Raw genomic sequence first — 27,272 nt, forward strand, 5'->3', positions numbered from 1 at the left:
TCCACGCCCCTAATAGAGCTTCCACGCCTCCATAGAGCTTCCAAGCACCCATAGAAGCTTCCACGCCCCCATAGAGCTTCCACGCCCGATAGAGCTTCCACGCCCCCCTAGGGCTTCCACGCCCCTAGAGCTTCCACGCCCGATAGAGCTTCCACGCCCCCTAGAGCTTCAACGCCCCTAGAGCTTCCACGCCCCCATAGAGCTTCCACGCCCCCTAGAGCTTCCACGTCCCCTAGAGCTTCCACGTCCCTAGCGCTTCCACGCCCCTAGAGCTTCCACGCCCCCTAGAGCTCCCACGCCCCCTAGAGCACCCATGCCCCCTAGAGCTTCCACGCCCCCTAGAGCTCCTACGCCCCCTAGAGCTTCCACGCCCCCTAGAGCTTCCACGCCCCCTAGAGCTTCCACGCACCCATAGAGCTTCCACGCCCCGTAGAGCTTCCATGCACCCATAGAGCTTCCACGCGCCGTAGAGCTTCCACGCCCCTAGAGCTTCCACGCACCCATAGAGCTTCCACACCCCCTAGAGCTTCCACGCACCCATAGAGCTTCCACGCCCCGTAGAGCTTCCACGCCCCGTAGAGCTTCCACGTCCCATAGAGCTTCCACGTCCCCTAGAGCTTCCACGCCCCCTAGAGCCCCCACGCCCCCTAGAGCTTACACGCCCTTTAGAGCTTACATGCCCCTTAGAGCTTCCACACCCCGTAGAGCTCCCACGTCCACTAGAGCTTCCACGCCCCCTAGAGCTTCCACGCCCCCTAGAGCTTCCACGCCCCCTAGAGCTTACACGCCCCCTAGAGCTTACACGCCCCCTAGAGCTTACACGCTCCGTAGAGCTTACACGCCCCCCTAGAGCTTCCACGCCCCCCTAGAGCTTCCACGCTTCGTAGAGCTTCCACGCCCCCTAGAGCTTCCACGCTCCGTAGAGCTTCCACGCCCCCTAGAGCTTCCACGCACCCATAGAGCTTCCACGCACCGTAGAGCTTCCACGCCCCGTAGAGCTTCCACGACCCGTAGAGCTTCCACGACCCGTAGAGCTTCCACGCCCCCTAGAGCTTCCACGCTCCCCTAGAGCTTCCATGCCCCCATAGAGCTTCCACGCTCCCTTAGAGCTTCCACGCCCCCTAGAGCTTCCACGCCCCCTAGAGCTTCCACGCCCCCTTGAGCTTCCACACCCTCTAGAGCTTCCACGCCCCCATAGAGCTTCCACGCCCCCATAGGGCTTCCACGCCCCCATAAGGCTTCCACGCCCCCATAAGGCTTCCACGCCCCCATAAGCTTCCACGCCCCCCTAGAGCTTCCACGCCCCCTAAAGCTTCCACGCTCCCATAGAGCTTCCACGCCCCCTTAGAGCTTTCACGCCCCATAGAGCTTCCACGCCCCCATAGAGCTTCCACGCCCCCATAGAGCTTCCACGCCCCCATAGAGCTTCCACGCCCCCATAGAGCTTCCACGCCCCCATAGAGCTTCCACGCCCCATAGAGCTTCCACGCCCCATAGAGCTTCCACGCCCCCCTAGAGCTTCCACATCCCCTAGAGCTTCCACGCCCCATAGAGCTTCCACGCCCCATAGAGCTTCCACGTTCCATAGAGCTTCCACGACCCCATAGAGCGTTTTACGCCCCATAGAGCTTCCACTTCCCCTAGAGCTTCCACGCCCCCCTAGAGCTTCCACATCCCCTAGAGCTTCCACGCCCCATAGAGCTTCCACGCCCCATAGAGCTTCCACGCCCCCATAGAGCTTCCACGCCCCCTAGAGCTTCCACGCCCCCTAGAGCTTCCACGCCCTCCTAGAGCTTCCACGCCCCCCTAGAGCTTCCACATCCCCTAGAGCTTCCACGCCCCATAGAGCTTCCACGCAACATAGAGCTTCTACGCCCCCTAGGGCTTCCACGCCCCTTAGAGCTTCCACGCCCCCTAGAGCTTCCACGTCCCCCTAGAGCTTCCACGTCCCCCTAGAGCTTCCACGCCCCTAGAGCTTCCACGCCCTCTAGAGCTTCCACGCCCCCTACAGCTTCCACGCCCCCTAGAGCTTCCACGCACCCCTAGAGCTTCCACGCCCCCTAGAGCTTCCACGCCCCTTAGAGCTTCCACGCACCCATAGAGCTTCCACGCCCTTATAGAGCTTCCACGCCCCCATAGAACTTCCACGCCCCCATATAGCTTCCACGCCCCCTAGAGCTTCCACGCCCTCCCCTACGGCTAATATCAACGCCAATTTAATCGAACACAAATTAAATTTAGAAAATTAAAACAATTAGGGAATAGTTAGCCCCGCTACTCAGCTGGTGATAAATAATTGAGAGAATATTGTACAATGACATCACTAGTGCCAGCAACGCTGTACAATGACATCATTAGTGCCAGCAACACTGTACAATGACATCATTAGTGCCAGCAACACTGTACAATGACATCATTAGTGCCAGCAACACTGTACAATGACATTAGTGCCTGCAACACTGTACAATGACATCATTAGTGCCAGCAACGCTGTACAATGACATCATTAGTGTCAGCAACACTGTACAATGACATCATTAGTGCCAGCAACATTGTACAATGACAGCATTAGTGCCAGCAACACTGTACAATGACAGCATTAGTGCCAGAAACACTGTACAATGACGTCATTAGTGCCAGAAACACTGTACAATGACATCATTAGTGCCAGAAACACTGTACAATGACATCATTAGCACCGGCAATACTCCTAATATTTCTGGTCGTATTAATACTGTTTTATTAAGTTTTACTACTAAAATTAAAAATAATATATTGTTATTATTGTTATTATTAAAGGCTAAAGGACACCATACCCTGCCTGGCCACTCCCAGGACACCATACCCTGCCTGGCCACTCCCAGGACACCATACTCTGCCTGGCCACTCCCAGGACACCATACCCTGCCTGGCCACTCCCAGGACACCATACCCTGCCTGGCCACTCCCAAGACACCATACCCTGCCTGGCCACTCCCAGGACACCATACTCTGCCTGGCCACTCCCAGGACACCATACCCTGCCTGGCCACTCCCAGGACACCATACCCTGCCTGGCCACTCCCAAGACACCATACTCTGCCTGGCCACTCCCAGGACACCATACTCTGCCTGGCCACTCCCAGGACACCATACCCTGCCTGGCCACTCCCAGGACACCATACCCTGCCTGGCCACTCCCAAGACACCATACCCTGCCTGGCCACTCCCAAGACACCATACCCTGTCTGGCCACTCCCAAGACACCATACCCTGCCTGGCCACTCCCAGGACACCATACCCTGCCTGGCCACTCCCAGGACACCATACCCTGCCTGGCCACTCCCAGGACACCATACCCTGCCTGGCCACTCATAAGACACCATACCCTGCCTGGCCACTCCCAGGACACCATACTCTGCCTGGCCACTCCCAGGACACCATACCCTGCCTGGCCACTCCCAGGACACCATACCCTGCCTGGCCACTCCCAAGACACCATACCCTGCCTGGCCACTCCCAGGACACCATACCCTGCCTGGCCACTCCCAGGACACCATACCCTACCTGGCCACTCATAAGACACCATACCCTGCCTGGCCACTCCCAGGACACTATACCCTGCCTGGCCACTCCCAGGACACCATACCCTGCCTGGCCACTCCCAGGACACTATACCCTGCCTGGCCACTCCCAGGACACTTTACCCTGCCTGGCCACTCATAAGACACCATACCCTGCCTGGCCACTCCCAGGACACCATACCCTGCCTGGCCACTCCCAGGACACTATACCCTGCCTGGCCACTCATAAGACACCATACCCTGCCTGGCCACTCCCAGGACACCATACCCTGCCTGGCCACTCCCAGGACACCATACCCTGCCACTCCCAGGACACCATACTCTGCCTGGCCACTCCCAGGACACCATACCCTGCCTGGACACTCCCAGGACACCATACCCTGCCTGGCCACTCCCAGGGCACCATACCCTGCCTGGCCACTCATAAGACACCATACCCTGCCTGGTCACTCCCAGGACACCATACCCTGCCTGGCCACTCATAAGACACCATACCCTGCCTGGCCACTCCCAGGACACCATACCCTGCCTGGCCACTCCCAGGACACTATACCCTGCCTGGTCACTCCCAGGACACCATACCCTGCCTGGCCACTCCCAGGACACTATACCCTGCCTGGTCACTCCCAGGACACCATACCCTGCCTGGCCACTCCCAGGACACCATACCCTGCCTGGCCACTCCCAGGACACCATACCCTGCCTGGCCACTCCCAGGACACCATACCCTGCCTGGCCACTCCAAGGACACCATACCCTGCCTGGCCACTCCCAGGACACCATACCCTGCCTGGCCACTCCCAGGACACTATACCCTGCCTGGTCACTCCCAGGACACCATACCCTGCCTGGCCACTCCCAGGACACCATACTCTGCCTGGTCACTCCCAGGACACCATACCCTGCCTGGCCACTCCCAGGACACCATACCATGCCTGGCCACTCCCAGGACACCATACCCTGCCTGGACACTCCCAGGACACCATACCCTGGCTGGCCACTCCCAGGACACCATACTCTGCCTGGCCACTCCCAGGACACCATACCCTGCCTGGACACTCCCAGGACACCATACCCTGCCTGGCCACTCCCAGGACACCATACTCTGCCTGGCCACTCCCAGGACACCATACCCTGCCTGGACACTCCCAGGACACCATACCCTGCCTGGCCACTCCCAGGGCACCATACCCTGCCTGGCCACTCATAAGACACCATATCCTGCCTGGCCACTCATAAGACACCATACCCTGCCTGGCCACTCCCAGGACACCATACCCTGCCTGGCGACTCATAAGACACCATACCCTGCCTGGCCACTCATAAGACACCATACCCTGCCTGGCCACTCCCAGGACACCATACTCTGCTTGGCCACTCCCAGGACACCATACCCTGCCTGGCCACTCCCAGGACACCATACTCTGCCTGGCCACTCCCAAGACACCATACTCTGCCTGGCCACTCCCAGGACACCATACCCTGCCTGGCCACTCCCAGGACACCATACTCTGCCTGGCCACTCCCAGGACACCATACCCTGCCTGGCCACTCCCAGGACACCATACCCTGCCTGGCCACTCCCAAGACACCATACCCTGCCTGGCCACTCCCAGGACACCATACTCTGCCTGGCCACTCCCAGGACACTATACCCTGCCTGGTCACTCCCAGGACACCATACCCTGCCTGGCCACTCCCAGGACACCATACTCTGCCTGGTCACTCCCAGGACACCATACCCTGTCTGGCCACTCCCAGGACACTATACCCTGCCTGGTCACTCCCAGGACACCATACCCTGCCTGGACACTCCCAGGACACTATACCCTGCCTGGTCACTCCCAGGACACCATACCCTGCCTGGCCACTCCCAGGACACCATACCCTGCCTGGCCACTCCCAGGACACCATACCCTGCCTGGCCACTCATAAGACACCATACCCTGCCTGGCCACTCCCAGGACACCATACTCTGCCTGGCCACTCCCAGGACACCATACCCTGCCTGGCCACTCCCAGGACACCATACCCTGCCTGGCCACTCCCAGGACACCATACTCTGCCTGGCCACTCCCAGGACACCATACCCTGCCTGGCCACTCCCAGGACACCATACCCTGCCTGGCCACTCCCAAGACACCATACCCTGCCTGGCCACTCCCAGGACACCATACTCTGCCTGGCCACTCCCAGGACACTATACCCTGCCTGGTCACTCCCAGGACACCATACCCTGCCTGGCCACTCCCAGGACACCATACTCTGCCTGGTCACTCCCAGGACACCATACCCTGTCTGGCCACTCCCAGGACACTATACCCTGCCTGGTCACTCCCAGGACACCATACCCTGCCTGGCCACTCCCAGGACACTATACCCTGCCTGGTCACTCCCAGGACACCATACCCTGCCTGGCCACTCCCAGGACACCATACCCTGCCTGGCCACTCCCAGGACACCATACCCTGCCTGGCCACTCATAAGACACCATACCCTGCCTGGCCACTCCCAGGACACCATACTCTGCCTGGCCACTCCCAGGACACCATACCCTGCCTGGCCACTCCCAGGACACCATACCCTGCCTGGCCACTCCCAAGACACCATACCCTGCCTGGCCACTCCCAGGACACCATACCCTGCCTGGCCACTCCCAGGACACCATACCCTACCTGGCCACTCATAAGACACCATACCCTGCCTGGCCACTCCCAGGACACTATACCCTGCCTGGTCACTCCCAGGACACCATACCCTGCCTGGCCACTCCCAGGACACCATACCCTGCCTGGCCACTCCCAGGACACCATACCCTGCCTGGCCACTCCCAGGACACTATACCCTGCCTGGCCACTCCCAGGACACTATACCCTGCCTGGCCACTCCCAGGACACCATACCCTGCCTGGCCACTCCCAGGACACCATACCCTGCCTGGCCACTCCCAGGACACCATACCCTGCCTGGCCACTCCCAGGACACCATACCCTGCCTGGCCACTCCCACACAATTACTGAAATAATTTCCCTATCAATATAGAGTAATTATAACAGTCTCAACACTAGCGAGTGAGAGTAATAATGGTGGGAATTGAACATGTTCAATTTTCTAATGATTACAACAAATTTATTGTATGGAGGGCTGAGGCGCCACAGTGTTACAGGAAGATGGTTAGTTGGTCTGTCTCTCTCCCCAGCCCTCTTGGCTCCCCCTCTCTCATCTCATCCTTAAATCCTCCCTCTTCTAGGCTCGCTCTTTCATCTCAACTAATCACGTGTTTGTGCTCTCTCTCTCTCTCTCTCTCTCTCTCTCTCTCTCTCTCTCTCTCTCTCTCTCTCTGCGTAACGCTGTTATCAATACTTTCCTTCTAAATTATATAATTCAGAACAACTTAATTAAATATTGTGTCTAAAGATAATGAGGCGAGTTTTGTATAAGAAAATTGAGATATTTAGGGTGATGTAGTGTATGCGTGGAGCACCGGCCAATACTTACACTGTCTGACACTAACCAGCGCCAGACACACGCTGTGTGCTCAACACTAAACACCTCTAGTATAACACGCTGGAAATAGTACAAGTAGCGTGAGATACGATATAGTCACTACACACTGTTCTCGGCTGGGTCGGAGAAGCTGCCTACGGCCCCTGGAGGGTCTCCTACGACCCCTGGAGGGTCTCCTACGACCTCTGTAGGGTCTCCTACGACCCCTGTAGGGTCTCCTACGACCCCTGTAGGGTCTCCTACGACCCCTGGAAGGTCTCCTACGACCCCTGGAAGGTCTCCTACGACCCCTAGAGGGTCTTCTACGACCCCTGGAGGGTCTCCTACGACCCCTGGAGGGTCTCCTACGACCCCTGGAGGGTCTCCTACGACCCCTGGGTCTCCTACGACCCCTGGAGGTCTCCTACGACCCCTGGAGGTCTCCTATGACCCCTGGAGGGTCTCCTACGACCCCTGGAGGGCCTCAGGGGTCGTAGAAGGACCTCCTACATACACACAACTGCAGGCCTCCCAAACCTGCAGTTATATGTGTCAGTGCCTCCCGCAGCCTCTGGGGTCCGCCTGTATACATATACACTACGTATCCCACGAGAGATAAGTTCTCCACTTCTTCCCATCCCTTCCTTCCAACCTCTTCTTTTTTGCCCTGTTTCTCCCTCCAGTTCCACTTTATTACCCTCCTCACCCCCTTTCCTACCTGCCTCCCTATCCCTCCCGTTCCTCTGTGTCTCTCAGTCTCTCCCTCTGCCCCCCCCCCTCCCTCGTTATCTCCCTCCCTGGCGGCCAACAGTTGTGTCTCGTGGTGTGTGGCGACCTGGACGACAATTAGCGATGGAGGCAACATAAAAGCCAGGAAACTAATTAGACGTTACGGAGGGGAAGGGCGGCCCGCAGGACGCCGCAGCCAGGCCCGCCCCCATCACACACTTTTATTTAAGTCCTCCCTAATCGTTGCAAGAAAACGATCGTCTCATATTTATTCCGGACACCCGCAAGAAGCGAGCGGTGATCATCTTGCTCTGTCGCGGGGTTACCTGCTGGGTGTTTCCACACTCAGTAGTCAACCTGCTTTGTTTGGGGGGGGGAGGGGTAGGTGTAATGAACAGTGACTGCATCCAACCCGTTCTCGCACTTTCGTATAGTCAATATTGACTTATTTAATACGTGCATATGTGACATACTAAACATACTAGTTTACCTTGAAAAGCTTCATAGAAAACACCGACCTTACCTAACCTTCTTAGAATGTTACGATAAGCATGTTATTGCTTCGTAATTACAATTATTAGTTAACCTATTATAGGTATAGGTTAAGTAATAATTGTAATTACGAAGCAATAAGATGCTTATCTTAACATACTAAGAAGGTTAGGTAAGGTCGGTGTTTTCTATGAAGCTTTTCAAGGTAAACTAGTATGTTTAGTATGACACATATGCACGTATTAAATAAGTCAATATTGACTATACGAAAGTGCGAGAACGGGTTGCTGCATCACCGACGCGTCGCTAGGGTGTTGTGGGTCTCTTGCGTCGTCATCGTTTGATAGAAAACGTTCAATTAATTTAGTTTGTCCTCCATGCTAGAGCTTGACGCACTGATGCACTCCCTATATGTCTATGGTTACTGGCTATCAGATGCTCTCTCACACACACACACACGGCTCCAGCATGGAGTCCATAACTAGTCAAGGATAAGACTAAACTGGAAAAGGTTCAAAGGTTTGCCACTAGACTAGTACCTGAGCTGAGAGGTATGAGCTACGAGGAAAGACTACGGGAATTAAACCTCACTTCGTTGGAATACAGAAGAGTTAGGGGGGACATGATCACCACATTCAAGATTCTCAGAGGAATTGATAGGGTAGATAAGGACAGATTATTTAACACAAGGGGCACACGCACTAGGGGACACAGGTAGAAATTGATTGCCCAAATGAGCCAAAGAGACGTTAGAAAGAATTTTTTCACTGTCAGAGTTGTAGACAAATGGAATGCATTAGGCAGTGATGTGATGGAGGCTGACTCCATAGACAGTTTCACGTGTAGATATGATAGAGCCCAATAGGCTCAGGAACCTGTACACCAATTGATTGACAGTTGAGAGGCGGGACCAAAGAGCCAAAGCTCAACCCCCGCAAGCACAAATAGGCGAGTATAGGTGAGTACACACACAGCTACCATGTCCCACCGTCCAGGGGCCAACATTACCGGGCTCGGCTCCTCAGTAGCAGGGCCTGAAGAAGGCTCCTCGCCCCACTTTACTAAAACACTGGTGAACGTCTCCCACCGGACCGTAATGAAGGAAGCTCTTCATGTTTCACCTTAAGGATGTCCTCTTTAGCTCTATGTCCAGAACTCGTGTTCATTCGCATTACAATATCCAACATCCCTTGTGTTTCATGTCAAGACTTTAAGCCAGATACATCAAGAAGATTATACAAACGGAACCTCATTTCGAAAACTATACTTGACTACACTTGACGAAAATAAAAGGCAGAGTTTGCAAAGCAAGTCTCTGGATCTCCTTCTGGATCTCTCCCTCTTTTTACTTGGTTTTCTGGATCATACAATGAAACATTTATGAAAGAAAAATCCATATAAAGCTTATCAACAAAACTGGAAAATAAAATTCAAGTCGAAAAATCTTTCTTAAATTCAAAAGATATGCAGGCGAGGAGTCACAATAACGTGGCTAAAGTATGTTGACCAGACCACACACTAGAAGGTGAAGGGACGACGACGTTTCGGTCCGTCCTGGACCATTCTCCAGGACGGAATATCTTCAAAAGATATTTTTTTTATAATGAATAGTAGAATAAATGTTGACAGTCAGAAATTCCAAACACAAAACTAGGAACGTAGTCAGCCTAACATTATATATACCAATGGCTCACAACATTACTGTCAATAAGAGTAACAACACTGGGTTGAAGTTTGTAGCGCATCAAACTGGTAAACTGTTCACTAATTTCATAGAGGCGTAGAGTGAGGTAAGAGGAAACGATCTCTTAACGTGTTCAGTAGACCCGCAAGTGGCTCTGTGCCTCCAGGTGCAGAGGCCAGAGGAGCACCAGAGGAGCACCAGAGGAGCGCCAGAGGAGCGCCAGAGGAGCACCAGAGGAGCGCCAGAGGCCAGAGGAGCGCCAGAGGAGCACCAGAGGAGCGCCAGAGGCCAGAGGAGCACCAGAGGAACACCAGACGAGCGCCAGAGGAGCACCAGAGGAGCACCAGAGGAGCGCCAGAGGCCAGAGGAGCGCCAGAGGAGCGCCAGAGGAGCACCAGAGGAGCACCAGAGGAGCACCAGAGGAGCACCAGAGGAGCACCAGAGGATCGCCAGAGGAGCACCAGAGGAGCACCAGAGGAGCGCCAGAGGAGCACCAGAGGAGCACCAGAGGAGCACCAGAGGAGCACCAGAGGAGCGCCAGAGGAGCACCAGAGGAGCGCCAGAGGAGCACCAGAGGAGCACCAGAGGCCAGAGGAGCACCAGAGGAGCACCAGAGGAGCACCAGAGGAGCACCAGAGGAGCACCAGAGGAGCACCAGAGGAGCGCCAGAGGAGCACCAGAGGAGCACCAGAGGCCAGAGGAGCACCAGAGGAGCGCCAGAGGAGCACCAGAGGAGCACCAGAGGAGCACCAGAGGAGCACCAGAGGAGCGCCAGAGGAGCACCAGAGGAGCACCAGAGGCCAGAGGAGCACCAGAGGAGCGCCAGAGGAGCACCAGAGGAGCACCAGAGGAGCGCCAGAGGAGCAAAAGAGAGGCCAGAGGAGCACCAGAGGAGCGCCAGAGGAGCACCAGAGGAGCACCAGAGGCCAGAGGAGCACCAGAGGAGCGCCAGAGGAGCACCAGAGGACCGCCAGAGGAGCACCAGAGGACCGCCAGAGGAGCGCCAGAGGAGCACCAGAGGAGCACCAGAGGAGCACCAGAGGAGCACCAGAGGCCAGAGGAGCACCAGAGGAGCGCCAGAGGAGCGCCAGAGGAGCACCAGAAGAGCACCAGAGAAGCACCAGAAGAGCACCAGAGAAGCACCTGAGGCCAGAGGAGCACCAGAGGCCAGAGGAGCGCCAGAGGAGCGCCAGAGGAGCACCAGAGGAGCACCAGAGGAGCACCAGAGGAGCGCCAGAGGAGCACCAGAGGAGCACCAGAGGAGCACCAGAGAAGCACCAGAGGAGCACCAGAGGAGCACCAGAGGAGCGCCAGAGGAGCACCAGAGGAGCGCCAGAGGAGCACCAGAGGAGCACCAGAGGAGCGCCAGAGGAGCGCCAGAGGAGCGCCAGAGGAGCACCAGAGGAGCGCCAGAGGAGCACCAGAGGAGCACCAGAGGCCAGAGGAGCACCAGAGGAGCACCAGAGGAGCACCAGAGGCCAGAGGAGCACCAGAGGAGCGCCAGAGGAGCACCAGAGGAGCACCAGAGGAGCACCAGAGGAGCACCAGAGGAGCGCCAGAGGAGCACCAGAGGAGCACCAGAGGAGCACCAGAGGAGCACCAGAGGAGCACCAGAGGCCAGAGGAGCGCCAGAGGAGCACCAGAGGAGTACCAGAGGAGCACCAGAGGAGCACCAGAGGAGCACCAGAGGAGCACCAGAGGCCAGAGGAGCGCCAGAGGAGCGCCAGAGGAGCACCAGAGGAGCACCAGAGGCCTCACACAGCCTCAACTTGTCCCGGCCTCTACATGGTATTTCTCTTAGGCCAGACAAGCCGGAGTTTCACAATTACATATATAAAGTAAATATTCTTAACACTCCCAATCTTGCTTTAAGTTACTAATAAGTAACTTTTACTATTACTATTACGTTTCTCAATAGTCTAAGACAGCTGCTGTTATCTTAAGTGATGAGTGATGACTGATATCCATCAGTGATGAGTCTCAATGTCAGCACTCCATCAATGCCCTCAGCCGTCGTTGCACAGTGAAAATGTTTGACCAACAGATAAAAAACAGAGGAGGGACGGTTAGGATACGAATTAGGGATGGGACGAAGAAAAGGAATGGTGCACAACCACTTAAGACAGTCGGGGGATTGAACGCCGACCTGCAGGAAGCCCTCGCTCTACCCTCCAGCCCAATTGGCAGGACAGAAAACGGAGAAAATAATAAAAATAATAAGGAAAAAACACATTTACTTACCAAATGACAGTCGCGGCCCACAGATGGCGCCACCTCACAGTGAAGGACTCACCTGTAATATTAAATCATCTATATTATAAGAGAGAATGTGAAGCGTATTAAAAACTCCAAAACTTGGAGTCGGTAAAAATATTAAGATTTTAATCTTGAGTCCAAGGTCAAAAAGTTGAGAGGGTCATTAAAACAATGGTGAGCTCTGCGTTAAAACTGGAGGCCCTTGCAGGTACAGTGCCACTACCAGTACAGTGCCACCACCAGTACAGTGACACTACCAGTACAGTGCCACTACCAGTACAGTGTCACTACCAGTACAGTGCCACTACCAGTACAGTGCCACCACCAGTACAGTGACACCACCAGTACAGTGCCACCACCAGTACAGTGCCACTACCAGTACAGTGACACCACCAGTACAGTGCCACCACCAGTACAGTGCCACCACCAGTACAGTGCCACTACCAGTACAGTGCCACTACCAGTACAGTGCCACTACCAGTACAGTGCCACTACCAGTACTGTGACACCAGTACAGTGCCACCACCAGTACAGTGCCACTACCAGTACAGTGCCACTACCAGTACAGTGCCACTACCAGTACAGTGACACCACCAGTACAGTGCCACCACCAGTACAGTGCCACTACCAGTACAGTGCCACTACCAGTACAGTGCCACCACCAGTACAGTGCCACTACCAGTACAGTGCCACTACCAGTACAGTGACACCACCAGTACAGTGCCACTACCAGTACAGTGCCACTACCAGTACAGTGACACCACCAGTACAGTGCCACTACCAGTACAGTGACACTACCAGTACAGTGACACTACCAGTACAGTGCCACTACCAGTACAGTGACACTACCAGTACAGTGACACTACCAGTACAGTGACACTACCAGTACAGTGCCACTACCAGTACAGTGACACTACCAGTACAGTGCCACCACCAGTACAGTGCCACCACCAGTACAGTGCCACTACCAGTACAGTGACACTGCCAGTACAGTGACACTACCAGTACAGTGCCACTACCAGTACAGTGCCACCACCAGTACAGTGCCACCACCAGTACAGTGACACTACCAGTACAGTGACACTACCAGTACAGTGACACTACCAGTACAGTGTCACTACCAGTACAGTGACACTACCAGTACAGTGCCACTACCAGTACAGTGCCACTACCAGTACAGTGCCACCACCAGTACAGTGCCACCACCAGTACAGTGCCACCACCAGTACAGTGACACCACCAGTACAGTGCCACCTCCAGTACAGTGTCACTACCAGTACAGTGCCACTACCAGTACAGTGCCACCACCAGTACAGTGCCACCACCAGTACAGTGACACTACCAGTACAGTGACACCACCAGTACAGTGACACTACCAGTACAGTGACACTACCAGTACAGTGCCACTACCAGTACAGTGCCACTACCAGTACAGTGCCACCACCAGTACAGTGCCACCACCAGTACAGTGACACTACCAGTACAGTGTCACTACCAGTACAGTGCCACTACCAGTACAGTGCCACTACCAGTACAGTGACACTACCAGTACAGTGCCACTACCAGTACAGTGCCACCACCAGTACAGTGCCACCACCAGTACAGTGACACTACCAGTACAGTGTCACTACCAGTACAGTGCCACTACCAGTACAGTTCCACTACCAGTACAGTGCCACTACCAGTACAGTGACACTACCAGTACAGTGCCACTACCAGTACAGTGCCACTACCAGTACAGTGCCACCACCAGTACAGTCCAGAGAAAGTGCAGCCAACCCAACACCGTTCTGAAGGTCTACGGTGAACTATCAGCATGCCACGTGGAAGGTCTGTCACAAACCAATCTTAAAGAACCACCTTAATCACCTTGCAGTAGTTAACCCGAGCCCCCAGAACACCATGAATACATTTACTCATAACCGTCATAAACCATCATTACTTGTCATATTTTAAATTTGTATTTATAAAAAGGGAAACGATCTAGTTGGCTATCGAGATAACCCATATATAACCATTACGTCTCTCCCAACTTCTTATATAAACTACGGGGCTCACCATAGCCCGTGCTACTTGGAACATTTTGTTCCAAGTAGCGAATCTTTAACAACAACAACCCAATGTCGTGGGATCCGTGTGGGGGCAGATTAACTCCCGGTTGCAATTTTTTTTTCCATGTCGTTGGCACAGTCGGTTAAGTCGCATCTGGAAACCTCTCAGACGTAGGTTCGAACCCTCTTCACGGCCCTTGTGGATTTCTTCTTAGTTACAGCCTAAGACACGAACAGAGAGATCGTTATGCGTCTTCCCCCAACCAGGTGGTGCATAATATGAAGTCTCAGAGCCTTCAGCTCAAACTTAAAATACAAAGGCTTTATGGAAAGTGATAAAACTCAGGTGAAAAAATGTCTTTGGTTGTGTTGACAGTCCGCTTGACTGAGGGTCGCTCTAGCTGCCTGTTAATCCAACTTTTCCAGCTCCACACACTGTTAGATGAGACGCTTTCTGCTCTTCTCTTACTCCCGTAATAACTACAACTTTATTCTAAAATATATTATATATATATATATATATATATATATATATATATATATATATATATATATATATATATATATATATATATATATATATATATATATGAACAAGCTTAAAAGGTCCCCGAGTCAATATGCAACCGATAACTTCTCATCCCTGAAGGATTCGATCCTAGACAGCCAGGAGCTCCATGCACCTTAGTGTATCCAGTACTTTACCCACTAGACCACTACGACTCTTAAAAAGGATTGGAAGTCGTCAGACCCTTAACCCGAACCCCAACCCGACCCCCAACAGCACTTGGTGGTCAATTTGGGTGGGGGCGGACATTTTTTTTCGAATCACCTCGCATGTTGCGGCCACACGAATAACACAGTTTTGACCCTCAAATTGACCACCAAGTGCTGTTGGGGGTCGGGTTGGGGGTCGGGTTAAGGGTCTGACGACTTCTAATCCTTTTTAAGAGTCGTTGTGGTCTAGTGAGTAAAGTACTGGATACACTAAGGTGCATGGAGCTCCTGGCTGTCTGGAGCTCCGTGCAGACAGCCCGCCCCTCCTTCCTCAGCCCCCCGCCCCTCCTCCCCCCCACCCTACCCCACACCCTGATCATCTTCAGCAACACGCCAGATTTTCCCTGTTTTCATTCATCACTCGCACATTTCCCTCCCACAGGGAGAGGGACTCTCCCTCCCTACCTCCCCTCACCAACAGTTCCTCTCCCTCACCTCACAACCCCCCTGCCTCACCTCACAACCCCCCCTGCCTCACCTCACAACCCCCCCTGCCTCACCTCACAACCCCCCTGCCTCACCTCACAACCCCCCCTGCCTCACCTCACAACCCCCCTCCCTCACCTCACAACCCCCCTGCCTCACCTCACAACCCCCCCTGCCTCACCTCACAACCCCCCCTGCCTCACCTCACAACCCCCCCTGCCTCACCTCACAACCCCCCCTGCCTCACCTCACAACCCCCCCTGCCTCACCTCACAACCCCCCTGCCTCACCTCACAACTCCCCTGCCTCACCTCACAACCCCCCCTGCCTCCCCTCACAACCCCCCCTGCCTCCCCTCACAACTCCCCTCCCTCACCTCACAACTCCCCTCCCTCACCTCACAACTCCCCTCCCTCACCTCACAACTCCCCTCCCTCACCTCACAACTCCCCTGCCTCACCTCACAACTCCCCTGCCTCACCTCACAACTCCCCTGCCTCACCTCACAACTCCCCTCCCTCACTTCACAACTCCCCTCCCTCACTTCACAACCCCCCTCCCTCACCTCACAACCCCCCTCCCACACCTCACAACCCCCCTCCCACACCTCACAACTCCCCTGCCTCACCTCACAACTCCCCTGCCTCACCTCACAACTCCCCTCCCCCACCTCACAACTCCCCTGCCTCACCTCACAACTCCCCTGCCTCACCTCACACCTCCCCTGCCTCACCTCACAACTCCCCTGCCTCACCTCACAACTCCCCTCCCACACCTCACAACTCCCCTGCCTCACCTCACAACTCCCCTGCCTCACCTCACAACTCCCCTGCCTCACCTCACAACTCCCCTGCCTCACCTCACAACTCCCCTGCCTCACCTCACAACTCCCCTGCCTCACCTCACAACTCCCCTGCCTCACCATCTCATTAAAACGTAAGAAAAGTTGAAACAACAGGCTGTCAATTGGCACATACGAGGCAGGTTATCTTGAGGTTATCTTGAGATAATTTCGGGGGTTTTTAGTGTCCCCGTGGCCCGGTCCTCGACCAGGCCTCCACCCCCAGGAAGCAGCCCGTGACAGCTGACTAACACCCAGGTACCTATTTTACTGCTAGGTAACAGGGGCATAGGGTGAAAGAAACTCTGCCCATTGTTTCTCGCCGGCGCCTGGGATCGAACCCAGGACCACAGGATCACAAGTCCAGCGTGCTGTCCGCTCGGCCGACCGGCTCCCGACCGGCAGCAGCTATCGACGTTGTTGTTATAGATTCAGCTACTTGGAACAAGTTCCAAGTAAGTAAGTAATTATCAAAAGAAGGCACCAAACCGGGAAGGCTATGTAGCACCATCAAATACGCAAAATAATCAGAGGGCGCTAAATATCACCAAGGATGCCAATACGAGAACAAAAACGCATAAGGCGAACGATATCAAAAGTATCCGAGTCACCAAGAATTCTATCGAGGGACAGGTGACCGCGAGGGGCGGTCGGAAAGCAAGACACACGTTCGTCCTGGAAGTCAGGACATTCAAGAAGGACATGCACGACCGTAAGAGGGACAATGCAACTAGGACAATAAGGAGCAGGGCGGCGCTCCATCAAGTGACCATGGGTTAAGCGAGTATGGCCAATACGCAACCTCGCCAGAGCTGTTTCCCCACCGCCGGTTACGGTGGAAGGAGGACGGCCACGAGGAAACACAACATTTAAGAGTACGTAGCTTGTTACCAGTAACAGACAACCAAGAAGCCTGCCAACGGGTAAGGACTGAGGAATGGATAACCGGGTAAAAGTCGGAATACGGAATGCCTTTACGAGAGATGGGACAAGAGCGGACAGCTTCCTTAGCGGCAGCATCCGCACGCTCATTAAAAGACACACCAACATGGCTGGGAACCCAACAAAACTCAACCGACTTAAATTTACTGTGAACGAGAAACAGCCAATGCTGGATCTCGACAACTACTGGATGAACTGGATTAAAGCACCCGAGAGCCATGAGGGCACTACGAGAGTCAACAACAACCACAAAGGAAGACTGACAATGAGAAAGCAGGAGACGAAGAGCATAGAGAATAGCATAAAGTTCCGCTGTAAAGATGCTAGTCTCCGGAGGCAAGCGACACATATAAGTGCGATCAGGAAAAACAACAGAGTAGCCAACACCGTCCGCTGACTTAGACCCATCGGTGAAGACAGAAACTGAGCGGGAGTGAGAAGAAAAGTGCTCGAGGAAAAGGCGTTTTAGAACCGTAGGAGGGGTAAAAGCTTTAGTGATACGGGTCAAGGAAGTACAAAACCGCGGAAGAGGGACCCTCCACGGGGGCAAAGAAGGAACAACACGAGGAGAAACATCAGAAATACGAACGGAGAGAGAATCCTGTAGGCGAGATAACCGGACAGAAAGAGGGAGGTGGTGAAGAGAAACAGGAACCGCAGGAGGGGTAAAAGTTAAAGCACGACAGAGGCGAGAGGAAGGATGTTGCAAGGACCGCGCAAGATAGCGAAGACAGTAGCGATCACGGCGGTCCTGGAGAGACAGGAAGCCAGTGTCAACATACAAGCTAAGGATGGGAGTCGAACGAAAGGCACCAGAACTGAGGCGCAACCCAGTATGGTGCAAAGCATCAAGACGGCGAAGAGTAGAAGGAGAAGCAGACGAGTAAGCAGGGCAACCATAATCGAGCTTAGACAGGACGAGAGAGGAATGTAAAGCAAGGAGAGTGCACCTATCTGCCCCCCAAGAAGTATGGGACAAGACCCGAAGGAGGGTAAGGGCCTTAGAGCACTCAACACGGAGGTAAGAGATATGGGGAGACCAAGACAAACGAGTGTCAAGGAATAACCCCAAAAGCTTCGCGGAATCTTTGTATTCAAGGGGATGACCATAAAGTGACAAAGAGGGACGAAGAACAACCCGTTTCCGCGTAAAAGTCATGGCACAAGTCTTAGAAGTAGAGAACTTGAAGCCATGACCTGTGGCCCAAGACGACACGGCATCAATTGCAAGTTGAAGCCGGCGTTGAAGGAGAGGCGAATCATCACCCTGACAACAAAGGGTAAGATCATCGACATAGAGAGCGGAGAAGACACCAGAAGGAAGAGAGGAAAGAAGACCATTGAGGGCAACAAGAAAAAGAGTAGTGCTCAGAACACTACCCTGGGGCACACCTTCGTATTGCTGAAAAGAGGGAGAGAGAGCGGTACCAAGGCGCACCCGAAAGGAACGACGAGAGAGGAAGCTGCGGAGAAAGAGAGGGAGATGACCACGAAGGCCAAAAGAATGAAGTTGAGATAGGATATGATAACGCCAAGTGGTGTCGTAAGCCTTTTCTAGGTCAAAAAGGACGGCAACAACGGAAGTCTTCGCAGCAAAAGCAGTACGAATATAGACCTCCAAGTTCACCAGGACATCTGTCGTGCTGCGGCACTTGCGGAAACCAAATTGAGAAGGGGAGAGGAGGTGATGGTGTTCCAGGAACCACATCAGACGAACGTTAACCATACGTTCAAAGAGTTTGCAGACACAACTTGTGAGAGCAATAGGGCGAAAGTCCTTAGGGGAAGTACCCAGAGACCCCGGTTTGCGAACAGGGAGGACAACGGCATCGAGCCAGTCCTCAGGGACTGACGACGACTCCCAGATCCGATTATACAGACTCAGTAAATACTGAGACGTGCTCGGAGGGAGATGGCGAAGCATCTCATAATGAATACCATCGGAGCCCGCCGCCGTAGAACCGCAGAGGGCCAGGGCAGAACGAAGTTCAGAGAGAGAGAAGGGATCATTATAGGGAAGCTGAAGATGAGTGCAGAAATCTAAAGGACGAGACTCAAGGACAGGTTTACGAAGAAGGAAAGATTGGGGAAGATGAAGACCAGAGCTAACAGAAGAAAAGTGGGAACCCAGTTCGGAAGCGACCCGCAACGGGTCCGCCACAAGAGTATCATGGAGGTGAAGGACCGGTGAAACATCGGGAACGAACTTACCCGCTATCTTGCGGATACGCTTCCAGATCTGGGCCAGAGGGGTCTCGGACGTAATTGTTGAGACATAAGATGCCCAACATTCACGTTTAGCCGTATGGATGGCCCTACGGGCCACCGCACTCGCTTTCCGAAAGAAAAGAAAAGAATCGGTCGTCTGCCTACGGCGGTGCCTCTTCCAGGCTGCACGCTTACAGCGGACAGCCCGAGCACAGTCCGCATTCCACCAGGGAACGCACTTCCGTGGACCCCGAGAGGAAGAGCGAGGAATAGAGCGGAGGGCAGCGTTGAAGACAGTGTCATGAAAAAGGAGGAGAGCGCGAGAGAGAGGCAGAAGGGAGAGGTCAGGGAGAGCAGCACTGAGGGTAAATAGGGTCCAGTCTGCCTTAGCAAACTGCCACCTAGGGAAAGAGAGGGAAGGGCGAAAAGAGAAAAAGGAAACAAGGATGGGGAAATGATCACTTCCATGGAGGTCATCAAGAACCTGCCACGTGAAATCTAAGTAAAGAGAAGAAGAGCAGAGAGAAAGATCAAGACAAGAAAGGGTGCGAGTCCGAGAGTCCAAATGAGTGGGCTCACCAGAATTCAGAAGAGACAGGGAAGAAGAGAGGAGAAACGGCTCAAGGAGGCGACCCCGGGTATTCGTCAGAACGTCACCCCAAAGAGAATGACGACAATTGAAGTCACCCAGCAGGAGCACAGGCTCCGGCAAGGAGTCCAGGAGGTGTTTCAAATCAGGAAGAGAGAGCGGGACACTCGGGGGGAGATAAATGGAACAAACTGTGTACCATTTCCCCACAAAGATACGAGCAGCAGAACAATGGAGAGGCGAAGGAAAAAGTAAAGGAACAAAGGGAACATCAGCCCGAATCAAAAGAGCAGAAGAATTAGAAGCCCCAGCAAAGGCTGGGGGGGGGGGGGGAGAGAAAGGAATAGCCACGAAAACGACCAGGACGAGCACCAAGCATTGGCTCCTGGAGACAGACACAAAGGGGCGAAAACCGCGAAATCAGAAGTTGGAGTTCGAGGAAATTGGCGTAATAACCTCGAACGTTCCATTGAAGAATGGACAACGACGAGAAGAGAAAGGACAAAAACAGAGAACAAGGAAGAAACAAAGGCGAAAGAGCAACAGAGCATGTTAAAGAATATCAGGGTCGGGATCAGGGTCAGCAAAGTCAGGGTTAGGGGGCATGGGTAAACTGAGCAAAGACGGAGGGAAGGAAACGGGAGAACAGAGCAGAGGTGGGCGGGCAGGGTCCGGAGGAGGAGGAGGAGGAAGAGGAGGAGACAACGGAGAGGAGCCGTCAAGGACAGCAGCAGGAGGAGGGGGAGTAGAAAGAGGGGAGCGCACCCCAGCAAGAGCAGCAACCGAAAGGGAAGCAGGGGCCAAAGAAACCTCCATAGCAGGAACAGGGGGCGCAAGCACTGAAACGGGAGGGGAAGGAGCAACAGAGCCAGAAGGAGGAGCTGAGGAAGAAAGCGAAGCCTTCTTACCCGCCGGGGAAGAGGAAGGAGAGGAGCCAGGCTTACGCTTCTGACTTAAAGAGACCGGTGTCCCAGCAACTACGTACCGGGCAACGGATTCCAGTGTCTCAACAGGAGAAGCCGAACGAGAGCACACACGACGGCCGTTAGGAGAGCGATGGACATCCGCCCGCACCGACAGGCGGTGGGGAGAGCCAATAGATGGAGGAAGAGGATGGGAAGGAGGATCGGAGGGGGACGAGGAAGAAGACACAGAAGACACGACAGACCGGGTAGAAGGAAGGGGAACCCCAGACAGAGGACCAGGAGGAGGATCCTTCGGGAGAGAACCCAAAGGAACAGAGGAGGGGGCAGTGGGCGCATCAGGGTCCAAGGCCCGGAAACGGTTGTGAGTCTGAGGAAGGCGGGAAGGACGAGGAGAGGAAGAGTGCAACACGCGAGCATAAGAGATATTAGCATAAGGCGGGAGCCGGCGAACCTGGCGCCTCGCCTCAGGAAAAGATAAACGCTCCCGGTGCTTCAGGTTGAGGACGGCTGCCTCAAGCTTGTAATGGACACACGCACGGGAGAAGGTAGGATGGGCCTCACCGCAGTTGAGGCAACGAGCCTGGGGAGAAGTGCACTCCGACTTAGAGTGACCTTCGCCACCACACAAAGGACAGAGAGAGACAGTCCCGGAGCAGCGGAGGGCACCATGCCCAAACCTCCAGCACTTGTTGCAGAGCCGAGGAGAAGGAATGTACTCCTGGACAGAGCACCTGGCACCAGCAAGAATGACAGAGGGTGGAAGGGTCCTACCATCAAAGGTAATCTTCACAACCCGGAGGGGTTGACGGCGACTACCACGAGGGGGACGAGTAAACGTGTCCACCTGGAGAATAGAATGGCCCTGGGCAGCGAGGATATGGCGAATATCGTCGTGGCAGTCGCGCAGGTCCCGAACACCGGTTGCAACATGGGGCGGGAGCAAAATAGTGCCAACACTGGCATTCAACTGAGCGTTCTTCGAGACCCGAACGGGGGTCTCGCCAAGGCAGGATAAGGCAGCCAAGCGGGAAGCAGCATCCTGAGAAGGAGCAGCAACGACACGTGTACCGAGACGAGTGGGGTTGAAAGTAATGGAGGCATCCACGGAATCAATGAGATGTCGATGAAGGGAGAAATCGTCAGGAGGCGCAGAATCAAGAGGGAGGAGATCAAAATATTTGGCCCACGAAGCGGGACCAAACAAGGCTTGATAGGTAGCAGAACTGGAAGGAATCGAGCGAGGGCGGCCGTGACGAGGACGGCGGTGAGAACCCCCAGAGAGAGAGGGGTTAAAAGGCGCAGTAGTTACAACTAGAGAAGGAGCCGCGCCAGGGGACGAGGTAGTCACCACTGGGGGCTTGGGGCTCGACCCAACCACAGAGGAGGGAGGGGAGCCAGGGGAAGGAGTCAGAGAGGCCAAAGGAGGAGCAAGGTCGGGGCCCAATGCAGCGGAGGCTACAGAGCCCGGTCTTCCAATAAGGACCGACTCAGGGGCTTGGTCGCCCACCCCACGAGCCTGAGAAGGTAAGCCAGAAGCAGCTGAAACAGGGGTTATCATCTTGACGAAATGAAGAATTCACTCACGAATGTGCCCCCACACCCACCATGGAGCCACAATTAGAGGCAGGACACCCAACAAGAAGCTATCGCCGATCTTGTCGGGGCCTCCTAGGGGTGCGTCGTGAGTATACGCCCCACAAACGCCACCTTAAGAAACCGACAGTCCGTCGAGATCGGGTTCAGTGACGAAGTGGGGATTGACAATAAAAGGTTCCCCTCGCTCTCGACGTCGGGTACTGCAGTTCTACGGGTGCATGAGTATGCCTCCTCAAGCACCCGGGCGTCAAAATAGAAGAAGTCCATGGAAGAACTAGAACGAGCAAAAGGTCGGCAGGAAACGGCAAGCAGATAGGAGAAGAGGGGGGAGAAAAACGAAACAGAAGGAAAAGGAAAAGATGCCCAGCAAAATTGGAGAGGACGGCAGCAGGAGCACAAGGCTAGAAAAGGACAGAGGACTGTCCCAAGGAGCATCACACTCCGGCAGCCGCCCACTAAGCCCCCACACGGCGACAACGAGCTGAGCGGGGAGGGGGAACAAGTTCCAAGTAGCACGGCCTATGGTGAGCCCGTAGTGGACTTACCTGGCACAGGAGCAGTGCGAGATGTTTGGAGTGAGTTCCCGACCCCGACCAAAGATTATATGTGCTGTTATAACCTATGGTGCAAACTTATTATATTACCAGGAAATTATTTCCAGAAATTTAGAATCTTATTCCTAAACCAGTGTTGCCGCGGGTTCTTCTGAGCCCAAGTTTATCCAGGTTACCTCTCGTGTTCCACCTTCAAGTCGGCTCCCTATTAATACCCCCTTGTAGCACCCTTCCTTCACCCGTGTGCTTCTCTCCACTCTTACTCTTCGCCTCTCTGGAGAATATAGTGTAAATAACGGTGCCAGTAACGCCACTCTTCCCCCTCCCTCCCGGAGATGGCGGGGGTGAGGGTCCCCCCCGGAGATGGCGGGGGTGAGGGTCCCCCCCAGAGATGGCGGGGGTGAGGGTCCCCCCCAGATGGCGGGGGTGAGGGTCCCCCCCAGATGGCGGGGGTGAGGGTCCCCCCCAGATGGCGGGGGTGAGGTCCCCCAGAGATGGCGGGGGAGAGGTCTCCCCCAGAGATGCCGGGGGAGAGGTCCCCGGGCAAGTCTCCCACGCCGCAGACATGAAATTAGTCTTTGTTCCAGCATTGTCTGGTGATTGTTTTCTGGTGCAAGAGTCCCCCCCCATGGGTGGGGGGATGGGGGAGGCGCCCCTGTGGTTCTCACCCTCACGACCGTCAATGGGGGGGACCCACCTCGGCCCCTTCCTTCCCCCACCCCCCCTCCATCCTTTCATCTTTCCTTCTTACCTCTACATCACCATTACTATTTCCTTAGCAATCTCTCTTCTCGTTCTCTCTTCCCATCTATTCTCTTCTTTCATTTGCTCTCTTCCTTTCTCTTGTTCATCTCGCCCAACTCTCAACATCCTTCTCACGGTTTCCTCATTTCTCGTCCTCTCATACCGGCTCTCTCTCCTTTGTCCATTCTCTTCTCTCCTCTTACCAATCTACTTCCATTTCCTCCTCATACTTCTCACCCTGCTTCTCCATCTCCCTGTTATCTCTTCCTCATCCGTCGCCTCACATTACACCTACCTCATTCCCTCTCACTCGTCACCTTCTTCACACTGCACAAAATATCAACACACTCAACTACTGACGAAAAATGCATATTAACACTCGGGAACACACTCTAACCTCAGACACACTCACACATCACATTAAGTACCATTACACATTAAGGTGTGGGTACCACTCTGCCCTTCCGCCTAAGTGCTTGTTGCTCAAACGTAAACACTTAGATTGGCTTCAGGAGCTTCCAGACTTCCCGTGATTTCAGTAGAAATTCGGTTCTATGACTTATGTTTCTTAAGTCCACGGTGGTCTAGTGGTAGAGTATGCGGCCGGCAATGCCTTGGACCCAGGTTCGCGCCCACCTCAACGCTCTAGTGGTTTTTCTCATTCATATACATCACGTCAATGTGATTTCTGTTTAATAAATCACGTTTGTTAACAAATGAACCCCTCATATAGTAAGAAAATGTAGAGATAATACAATTATGTGGATAATTTAATAACTACTTTACACGGTTCTATGCACTTTTCAGCGCCAGTAAATAATTATTAAATTTGTTTAAAAAAACTATTAATCCCTAACTCTAGGCGGCATAATTTAATTTCCTGCACGTGGCAGCTTCGACCTGGCGGAACAGATGAGTTAATTGCTGCTATTTTTCCTCCGGTCATAAAAGAAAATGGGCATTAAGGTTTTTTACTTAAAGAAAATGTGATTCATTATTCAGTTAAAGGGTTACTGCTCCAGACCGTGGCATGTTAATCTTGGTGTAATGCACAGCATGTGAGATTTAATAAATAGATTTCAGAGAAAGGTGTATCGAATTTTGAATACGAAATTAAATTATGAATTAAAATTAACGAAGAATTAGAATGACATTGTAATTCTTCGTTAATTTTAACAGTTGACTTAGAGGCCACGAAGTGGCACGGCCTTTAAGTACAAATCTAATTACTTATATTAAATATGATATGCTATGCTTACTAGGTAACTTAAGCGTGCGCGCGCACTCTCACGCACACACGCGCACGCACACACACGCACGCACACGCACGCACACACACGCACGCGCACGCACGCACGCACGCGCGCGCGCACACACACGCGCGCGCACGCACGCGCGCACGCACGCACGCGCGCGCACACACACGCGCGCGCGCGCACACACACACACACACACACACACACACACACACACACACACACACACACACACACACACACACACACACGCACGCGCGCACGCACGCACGCGCGCGCACACACACACGCACGCGCGCACACACACACACACACACACACACACACACACACACACACACACACACACACACACACACACACAATTCCCATTGAGGGGACAAAACGTGGGGAGTAAAGTTAGTAGATGTTATAGACAGGAATTTCCTAAAACAACATGTGAAGGAAGACACAGGGGAAAGAGGAGGAGATGCACCGAGCCTATTAGACCTGATTTTCACCCAGAACGTAGAAGATATCGAGAATTTGGAGCATGAAATACCTCTAGGGGCCAGCGACCATTGTGTCCTAGTCTTGGACTACATGATGGAATTCAAACTTGTGACCATGGGACAAGAGAGCTGGGAAAGGAGAGTTGACTACAGGAAAGGGGACTATAGGAGGATAAGGGACTATCTGGAAGAAGTGCAGTGGGAGGAAGAAATTAGAGGAAAACAGTCCAAGATATGATGGACCTAGTCATACGGAAATGCCAGGAGGCCGAAGAGAGATTTATTCCAACAGTAAAGGGAAAAAATAAGAGGGAATATAATAACCCATGGTTTAATAGACAGTGTCAGGAAGCAAAAATGGCCAGCAGGCGGGAGTGGAGGAAGTACAGAAGACAAAGAACAGAGGACAACAGAAGCAGATACAACAGAGCTAGGAACGATTACATTAACATAAGACGAACATCGGAAAGGAACTATGAGAACGATATCGCAATCAAAGCTAAAAAACAACCTAAGTTACTACACAGTCATATAAGAAGAAAAATGTCGGTGAACGACCAAGTGACAAGACTAAGGAAAACAGAAGGGGCATATACTGAAAGTGACAAGGAAATCTGCGAGGCACTGAATGCCAGTTTCCATGGAGTGTTCACAACCGAGCCTGAGCAGCTCTCATTGTTAGAAGAGATTACCATAGATGAAAGACTATCAGATATAGAGGTGACAGCAGAGGAGGTAATGAAACAGTTGACAACACTGGATGCAACTAAAGCGGTTGGACCAGACAAAGTATCACCGTGGATACTTAAAGAGGCAGCGCAGGCTCTCAGCGTGCCTCTGGCAATGATCTTTAATGAGTCACTTATGTCGGGAGAATTGCCCAGTTGCTGGAAGAAGGCAAATGTACCGATTTTCAAGAAAGGCGATAGGGAGGAGGCACTTAACTACAGACCTGTATCACTGACAAGCATCCCCTGTAAAATACTGTTAAGAATAATTAGGCTACGACTGGTTGCACACCTGGAGAACGTTAGGTTTGTGAACAAACATCAACATGGGTTCTGGACAGGGAAATCGTGCCTAACAAACCTTTTGGAATTCTATGATAAAATAACGAGGATAAGACAGGACAGAGATGGTTGGGCAGACTGCATATTTCTGGACTGCCAAAAAGCCTTTGATACAGTACCGCACATGAGACTGCTGTTCAAACTCGAGAGGCAGGCGGGGGTGGGGGGAAAGGTCCTAGCATGGATAAAGAACCACCTAACAGGAAGGAGCCAAAGAGTTACGGTAAGGGGGCGAGAAGTCGGACTGGCGAACAGTAACGAGTGGAGTACTACAAGGATTGGTGCTGGGACCAATTCTATTTCTAATATATGTTAACGACATGTTTACAGGAGTAGAGTCCTACATGTCGATGTTCGCGGATGACGCAAAGTTGATGAGAAGAGTTGTGACAGATGAGGATTGCAGGATCCTCCAAGAGGACCTGAACAGGTTGCAGAGATGGTCAGAGAAATGGATACTGGAGTTCAACACGAGCAAATGTAAAGTTATGGAAATGGGACTAGGTGATAGGATACCAAAGGGACAGTACACAATGAAGGGGAACTGCCTACCTGTGACGACGCGAGAAAGAGACCTGGGCGTGGACGTAAC

At 53.4% G+C, this 27,272-nt stretch overlaps 2 protein-coding genes across 2 annotated transcripts in view; both read right to left on the reverse strand.

Moving 5' to 3' along the window:
* Positions 1 to 249: 249 nt before the first annotated feature.
* LOC138357457 (uncharacterized PE-PGRS family protein PE_PGRS46-like) lies at positions 250 to 1,272 on the reverse strand. Its single transcript, XM_069314313.1, has 4 exons — positions 1,081 to 1,272; positions 821 to 1,046; positions 538 to 647; positions 250 to 435 (listed from the first exon to the last, which is right to left on the reverse strand). Exons 1-4 carry the CDS (start codon positions 1,270 to 1,272, stop codon positions 250 to 252), a joined length of 714 nt encoding a protein of 237 aa, XP_069170414.1.
* Positions 1,273 to 1,306: 34 nt separating this feature from the next.
* Positions 1,307 to 27,272, reverse strand: part of LOC138357459 (nascent polypeptide-associated complex subunit alpha, muscle-specific form-like) — a 58,651-nt gene continuing 32,685 nt past the window's right edge. Inside the window, exons 4-5 of the mRNA XM_069314314.1 lie at positions 2,096 to 2,199; positions 1,307 to 1,750 (exon numbers count right to left, since the gene is read on the reverse strand). Of these exons, the coding sequence (XP_069170415.1) occupies positions 1,307 to 1,750; positions 2,096 to 2,199 (548 nt within the window). The remainder of the gene's footprint in view (positions 1,751 to 2,095; positions 2,200 to 27,272) is intronic.

Source organism: Procambarus clarkii, chromosome 78 (genome assembly GCF_040958095.1).
Source record: "Procambarus clarkii isolate CNS0578487 chromosome 78, FALCON_Pclarkii_2.0, whole genome shotgun sequence".
Lineage (NCBI taxonomy): Eukaryota > Metazoa > Arthropoda > Malacostraca > Decapoda > Cambaridae > Procambarus > Procambarus clarkii.